Below are 7,820 nucleotides of genomic sequence, written 5' to 3'. Positions count from 1 at the left end.
ACACAGTGATCTGCTGACCCGGAGAACAGCCAGAAACCAGCTTTCTTTGAAGGACACGTTGATTCAATCACAACACATCTTGATCGAGACCATGCAGATGTGAGACGATGACACTGGCACGTTTTGCTTCAAGATTGCAGTTGCCCAGCTAGAGCACCTTTATAGGTACATTGAAATGGCAAAGCAATCATGACTGGGGAAGACTTTGTACTTGGTCTTTATGCATCACTCCTTCCCTATTAAGAATTAACATGAAAGTAGATGGGAATAAATGAACATAAAACACATATAAATGCATAGACTATATAAGAACACATTCATGATTAAGCTGAGAACCCATTTGATTTGAAATCACTCATATGTTGTCCACAGGGAAACAATGAAACGAGTCTGTTGTTGGATGTCTTTTCATTTCACAACAACCCTGCGTCTGTTTTGAAAGCACTCTTGTATTTTGCCCTCTGGTTATATATAGAGCAGGAACCTGATATGTGAAAGCAAAGCACCGCTGCTTTCTGGTCTTGAAGTGGTTTCAGTGAAGCTGTTGAAGGCTTTGTTATAGTCTTACTTGTGTGAACACTGAAGGCATTTCCTCTAACTTAAGCAGTGTAGATGCATTATCAGTAAACTGAGTACTGAGCTACACCTGATAAATGCAATGATTAAATTACTTTGCAGACCCATAATGGCACGTCTTTGTTAACACCTATCAGTCTTGATTAATGTCCGAGATTACGGAGTGAAATATTGCAAGGTAAACACCCATCTCAAACCTAATAATGCATTCGTATCACTGCCAAAAAATTTTGTGTTTCAATAAGATCAGGTTTATAACTGCAGAACTAAGAGGGAAAAAAAATTGGTTTACCCAAATATGATCCACATTTGTTATGTATCCACCATCATTTCAAACCTTTATGACTTTCTTTATTCTGAACACACAAAATATATATTTTAAAGAATTATTTACTGTTTTTGTCTGTTCAATGAATGTCAGTGGGGTCCAAAACGTCACTGAACCCCACTGACTTTCACTTTATGGACCAAAAAAAAACAACAACAAAAACAAACATACACGTTGAAAGAGCATTAGTTGATTTATTCTTTCCACAGGACAGCATGGAAAGTAAATTTATTTACAAAATCTGGAATGTTGAATAAATGCACACCAATCATCTTAATAGTAGCTGCTTGCGGAGAAACCTTTGACATTAAAAGGGCTGCTTCTGTGATGCAAATTATTGCTGGTTTTAAAAACGTAATCACTAATGCCATGAACAAATCATAAACCATTAAAAAAAGTATTTACAGTTTGATTAGTAATCTCTCAAGTAAAGTGTACTAAATAAATAAAAAGTGGGACAATAAAAAAAAAAAGTTGTTTTTAAGTCACTGTTTGATATTACGTTTTTACAATGTCTTCGCAGACAAAATAAAAAAGTGACAGTCAAGGATTCTACGCTAGACTGATTGGTGACAATACGTGTCCACAAAAACATCGTGTTGAATGAATCATTCACAGCAAAATTGGAGGGCGTTGTTTTATCCATTAAATTTGTACTTTAAATAAAACAAATTGTGCGATTAATCTATTTTTTTCATAAAAATAAATAAAATGTGGCAAATTAATTTCCAATTCATAAACAATGGTGACTCATTACTTATTTTAACACACTCTGAGGGCGGCGCGTCAAAGCTAATTAAAACAGTGTGAAAAATGAGCTAAATTCAACTGATGCTTTCACATCAAATTGTGGATTTGTTACATTATCAGTATGTTAATTTGATTACTTTGATTCATTTAGCGCTCCAGTCTACCGAAGAATACAGCGAAGAACGATCAAAAGAAGGAATTTCATGCAAATAATACAAACAGTACTACAATCGACAGTAGGTCGTTCTCCTCGTATGCAGACATGGCGAAATTCTTTCATGGCCTTTCGACGAGACTACTTCATCAAATACAAACATTACTCTTAACGTTTTACGAAGCTTCGTAGCTTTTCGAATCTCTTTGCTATTGAAGCCGTCGATGTATCCTCATACAATGGTACGATAATCTTCGTAGGAGAGTTTGGAAACAGCAGTGCAGTCGTTAATGTGACGTGACAAGACATTCATTCGCACACTGATTTTTTTACTTTACAAACTTTTTCTTCTTTTTTTTTTTACAAATAAATCTGAAATGCCATTTCCTACATTTTTGTCTTAAAAAAATGTAATACAAAATGCTTTTTCAATCAAGAAATACTAAATGGATTTCGTTATTTATAAAAAAAACGCAACTGACTGCATCCTGCGAATGGAATAAAGGACTTTCTATTGCTCTTTCACCCACTGTGTCATATGTCAGCCCAATAAGGCCACTGAATATGCGGCGTGGATCTAAATGAGTATTGCTCTGGGTCGAACCCATGTCTGACAGTTCAGGGTCTATGGCACTTGACATGTCGTTTCTCAGCCCTCAACAGCAAACGTACGTCCATGACTGCACCACTAGTCAAATGTTAGAATGTTTTCGTAAGAGAATAAAATGTTATGTCTACAATCTTTTTCACAGAATAGAAAACCGTTTCCAAAATGAAATAGGAAATAAAAACGTTCACATGCGAGTGCTTCAGATTAGTTCGGTGGCGTTGGAATCGGTGGCTGTGTTGTAGATGAAGGAAAGATGATGACGTGCCAGTAGTTTCACGCCGCCAGTATCCCAATGTGCATTGGTCAAAAACCACTTTCTGTTTCCGTGTATGTCTTTTTCTCTTTCGAAATCCTCATGGAAATTCTTTATCGTGTTCCTGTCCAAGTTTCACGTACAGGGAGCATTTCGGCACATCCTTACTGGTGGCTGATGTTTGTCTCACTCCATTAAAGTCTGTAGGAAGAGACTCTTATTTCACTGGAGGAACGTTGCAGAAAGTAGATAAAGGCGATTGAAGTTGCGAAGACAAGAAGAGTTGCTAGCATTGAGCAAACAAGTTTTTCATCCAAATTTGAGGGATTTTTCTTCACAATTAGGTGAGAACGGTGACCACCAGGCCTATAGATTTCACATCCAGTTCGGTTTAGCTCAGACCAGTTCTACATTCATTACCACAGTTAGCACTTAGCATTGTCTTCTAGCTCTGAATCTCACACAGGTCATAAAAGTGGTTTTAAAAATCGCTTAAAAAGAAAGAAAAAAGAGTGAGTTGTGACAGAGAGCCCTGCCCTCAAACGGTCAGCTACAGCTAATGTCCCACAAGAGCTCTACACCCAGGTGACGTCTTAAAAAAGGAAAACAAAAACTCTTTACAAAAAGCACAGGGTTTCGTATCGTTGGACTGCACCAAGAGACTATCCCACAGTGAAGGCGCATGCTTCTGTCTCCCACTTGATTCAGTGGTTTCACCGACGGTCAACCATCGTCCTGTTAACATCAGTTCAGATTAACTATATTTAGCACTGGCTCCTCTCGGTACAAAAATAAGACGGTGCTCTGTTACGCTGCCATCTCTCGAATGATGATCAGGTCGACGGTGTTAAGGAACGTCTTCAGGAGGGATACTGCGTATACGTGATCAATGTTAACAAAGCTGTATCCGTTTGCCTGGAAGAGGATGTTGATTGAGGTTAGTGAATTACTAAGGTATGGAAAAGACAAAAACGTGAATAGTAAAAGAGGAGTGGAAGAGATCGATGAGAAGAAATTACCTGGATGATCTTGTCCCCAGGTTGAAGGAGTTTTGAAGCAGGTCCCTCTGTCTGAACCCTCGTCACAAAGATGCCCTGTTGATCATTTATGATTTAAGAATTGATTATTCATTAGACTAGTTAGACTGCAGTTGAATAAAGGTCTAGTATATACAAGTGTTAGCACCAGCTTTGGCATATACTACAAAAAAATTAAAATAAATAAAACTTGTTAAAAATGTTAAATTGGTAAAATTTGAATGCTTTTGGAAAAAAAGCATTCAAATTTCCAATGTCCAATGTGTTTTTAATATTCTGGTCTCACGATACTACTAAGGTCTGTTGTTCAGTTTAAGTTCATGGTGAAAAAAAAGAAGTAGATCAACCTAATGATCCAGACAGACTTAAATTAAAGCTCCAGAAATACCAAATTTAACACATTAAAAAATAATAATAAAATAAAAATACTTACATTGTCATCGGGGCGGAAGGGATTCCCACGTCCACCCACTCCTCCTGATATACTGAAACCCAGCTCAGGATTCTTCTCAATCTTCACATGGAGCTGAAGACAGACGCACGTGTCACACTACCCACAATGCTTCAGTTACACATCAGTCAACATGAAGTAGCTACAGTGGTGCCAAAATATATATCTACCTTAGTTAACATTACCCAAATCTAGGTGATGTCAAAGGAATAATGTAATTTCAGAGGCTTTTTAATGACAGATCTCAAAAACTATTTATATAATAATTTATTTGGAATGAAACCAGGAACAAGTATTAAAGCAAACAGGGGTCATTTTGATTTCACGTTAACATGATGGTCCAGAAATGTGTCTGCATGTTGAGACTTCTGTCAGAAATGTGCGCACCTCCTGCTGCAGTGTCTCGTGTGGGACTCGTGGAGGGCCCGGGGGCTGCTGGGACACTTTGAGCATCAGATAGTCGATGAGCTGCTCTCGTGAGGGGTGACGGGCCATCGGTGGCTGACCGCAGCTCATGGGAGATCTCACAGGAGGACCCATCTGGCCGTTCATCAAAGGCACCTGACCGATAAATGCACACCGAAACCATCAAGACATGCACTTAGTATTTATGCTCATTAAATCACCACACATCTGATGATGTTTCATAACTCCAATGTCAACCAATGACTAGGTCTCCTCAAAGATAAAACAACTCCCAGGTTTTGGCACAGGCCTGTGGACTAAACAGAGGCTACTTTGAGAGATACAGTAGTTGCAGATTTATGAGATTTCAGTGATGTGGAACTGTCCTCTTTACTGTCACGAATTTCACTGACAGCAAATAGAAATTAGCAAAAATGCACTAAGCTTTAATCAGTTTTAACTCTTGTGACATTTTTTTATCACTGAAATTGAGTTAGAGAGACATTAGTGGGCTTTTTCAATAAAAGCCAAAGGATGGTCTTTTGTGAGAATTTCAGTACGTGTTCTGCTACGACGTGATGCATTTTCCAGACACCAGGGGGCAGAAAGTTCCCAGTAAACAATTGACCATGAATCTGATCAGAAGAACAAGAAATCCTTGTTGAATGATGAAGCATTATGGTTTTAGACCGTTAATTCTAATTAGAGCTTTATTTCTAATTAATCCACCTCACTTAAATGTTTGTTTTTTCCAGAGAGACTAAGAGAGCAATGAAACGAATGACATTTTTACAAGGTCTGAAAGTCATGCACCAAGTTCAAACAGCACACAACAAAACTAAATAGCACAAAACTGCAAAAATACAATTTTACCAAGTAAATTTGTAACATGATGAACAAAATCAAGATGCATCTTTATGGTTTTCTATTACAGGTTCAGAGAGACAAAGATAATATGCAAAATAAATATATATATAAATACAAAAATACAAACTTATTTAATAAGAATGTATGAAGTAGTAGTATATAAGTTCTATGTAATGCCATGTCAGCATCTTAGGCTATTTTCATGGCAAAAAAAAATAAATAAAATAAAGTTATATTACACAAGATTTTCTGGCAAAATTATACTAAACTCTTTAAGTGACTTCACTTCATAAAAGAGTTTTCTACATATATTAAAAGCGGGAAAGTCCAATAAATTATGTTAAAGAATGTATAAAGCTTGTAAGAAATATTTGTAGCCAGTTAAATTACAACTACAAGATTTATAAATCGTAATTTTGGCCCTGTTTCATATGTTTATAGCAGTCACTGGTGAGCACATTTTAATGTGCTAGAAAGCTCAGCTATCATTAGAACACGTCTGATGATTCTTTAAAGCAGTGCTTGTTAATTAGAGCTAATTAATCAATGCTAGAGTCAGGCTTCCCCACTGGGTCAGTATCTCAATCCGGTTCATTAGCACATTAAACACAATATACCTCCGACAAGCTGGTATAGAATGTGTTCATAAGGATTTCATCAAGAGTTCAAATGCTATTTGTGAACATCACCACATAATGCATTCATTGTGTGTACATGTAGCAACACGCTTAAAAACATCTGAATGTCATCGCATTCGATAAACCAAGTAACACTGATACAATTCTACGTTTTCAAATACAAAAAGCACTTACTTTTCTCAGAGTGTCGATATGGTAGCCCTGTTGTTCGTGAGGACTGAAGGCATCGTCCTGCAGGGAAACAGCACAAAATGTCTCAACAAGCTAAGGGAAAAGCTGTACCGTATTTGATAATGCTTATTTAGCCATTATGGGTTGTATTTTGAGTACTTCTAACTACAGTGGACTACTATAGCATTAAAACATACAGCTACATAAGAATAAGATGAGATTAAAAACAAACCGAAGGTGAAACAATGAGCGCATACATTTTCTAATAAAGACTCTGTCTGGAAACAGGCTGGACGTCACTTGTGATTGGGCCCGGGAACTGCAGCCATTTCCCATAAATGCGGAATTCCCAATATATTTCATAAGCTTGTGAAGATTAATGTTCCAGTTCTTTGTCATTTCAACCAAGAGGAAGGTTTACTTTTAGTTCTCTAATCAGCTAGGTGAATCAGCCATTATGTTTACTGAGTCGATTACAAAAATGTAGTCATATTTCATAAAATATTTGCATACAATTTTCCACAACAGACTTCATGAGCCTTTCAGCTAAAAGCACAGACTGTGCTTTCAAGCACACAGACAGAATAAAAGAGTGTTTGTTTCCAGGACTTTAGTGTATATGGTTTAGTGGTTAGGAATGTTCTTAATCTCCTATTACTTAGACAACCCAAAGAAACAAAGCAATTGTGCAAACCAGCCGACACTGGATATAAACTGAGAAGGGTGCATTTGGGGTGGGGGTCTTGAGCTCCATAAGGGCCATTCTGTTCAATGCTTGCTGCTTAGAGACCATTTGTTGACTACTCAAGAGCCAGTTTTTACAGAACTGTATGGAAAAGAGCAGTTTGGACATTCTGCTAAACATCTTTATTTTGTATTTCACGACAGAAAGTTAGTTGCTTAGGTTTGGAACAAAATAAGAATTACAAATCAGATGTCTCCTTTATCAGATCTTGTTTGTTTGAGTAACGTACTGTTTGTGTGCCTCCATGAACAGGGTTGGGAAACACCCAACATATTCAGCTTGTACAGATATTGTTAAGTAACAAATGTATTCCTCAGTTTGCTGGGAATACACAGATTAAACAGCAAGCAGAGAGGATGACCCTTTGCGAACTGCCTCTGGGAGTTTGGGGAGGTGAGGTCTCAGTGGGGCGATACTCACGCTGGGCCCATGAGCTCCAATCTGCCATCCGTCTAGAGCGCTAAAGGCCAGAGAGCTCTGACTGCCAATGAGAGTGGCCAAAGACCGAGAGAGAGCGCTCTGAACACATAACAACACATGCACACAAACACACATGCATTTAATGTGAGCAAGCAGTAACCATGAGCACACTTTGAAACATGCAAGGGTTAGAGGAGGTTAATGTGTTAATGTCCACATAAAAACATGCAGAAAAATACTGCGTAAGGAGCATTTTTATGAGGAGAGAAAATAAATGATATCATATACATGCAGTTAATGCTGGAGCGTGTTATTTCAGAGGTGAGGTCCAGAAACTAGACTGTGAGTGGTTGCCAGGTTGTTGCTCTGTGTTTGCTAAGGTGGTCTAACCCTGTGTCTGAATATGCCTACTTTT

The 7,820-nt window shown here is 37.7% G+C and overlaps 1 protein-coding gene across 2 annotated transcripts in view; it reads right to left on the bottom strand.

The window, feature by feature from the left end:
• Window positions 1–1,082: 1,082 nt before the first annotated feature.
• The window catches only part of LOC306863842 (erbin-like), a 78,665-nt gene continuing 71,927 nt past the window's right edge, over window positions 1,083–7,820 (bottom strand). The window contains exons 21-26 of one of the 2 annotated variants that reach the window (XM_079407384.1): window positions 7,406–7,504; window positions 6,244–6,300; window positions 4,547–4,720; window positions 4,142–4,234; window positions 3,691–3,765; window positions 1,083–3,586 (exon numbers count right to left, since the gene is read on the bottom strand). In XM_079407384.1, coding sequence (XP_079263510.1) covers window positions 3,479–3,586; window positions 3,691–3,765; window positions 4,142–4,234; window positions 4,547–4,720; window positions 6,244–6,300; window positions 7,406–7,504 — 606 coding nt within the window. In that variant the 3' untranslated portion in view covers window positions 1,083–3,478. The remainder of the gene's footprint in view (window positions 3,587–3,690; window positions 3,766–4,141; window positions 4,235–4,546; window positions 4,721–6,243; window positions 6,301–7,405; window positions 7,505–7,820) is intronic. The other variant, XM_079407385.1, reaches the window with a different exon arrangement.

The sequence above is a fragment of the Barbus barbus genome (assembly GCF_936440315.1).
Source record: "Barbus barbus genome assembly, chromosome: 45".
NCBI lineage: Eukaryota > Metazoa > Chordata > Actinopteri > Cypriniformes > Cyprinidae > Barbus > Barbus barbus.
This window is presented reverse-complemented; position numbering and strand designations above follow the sequence as displayed.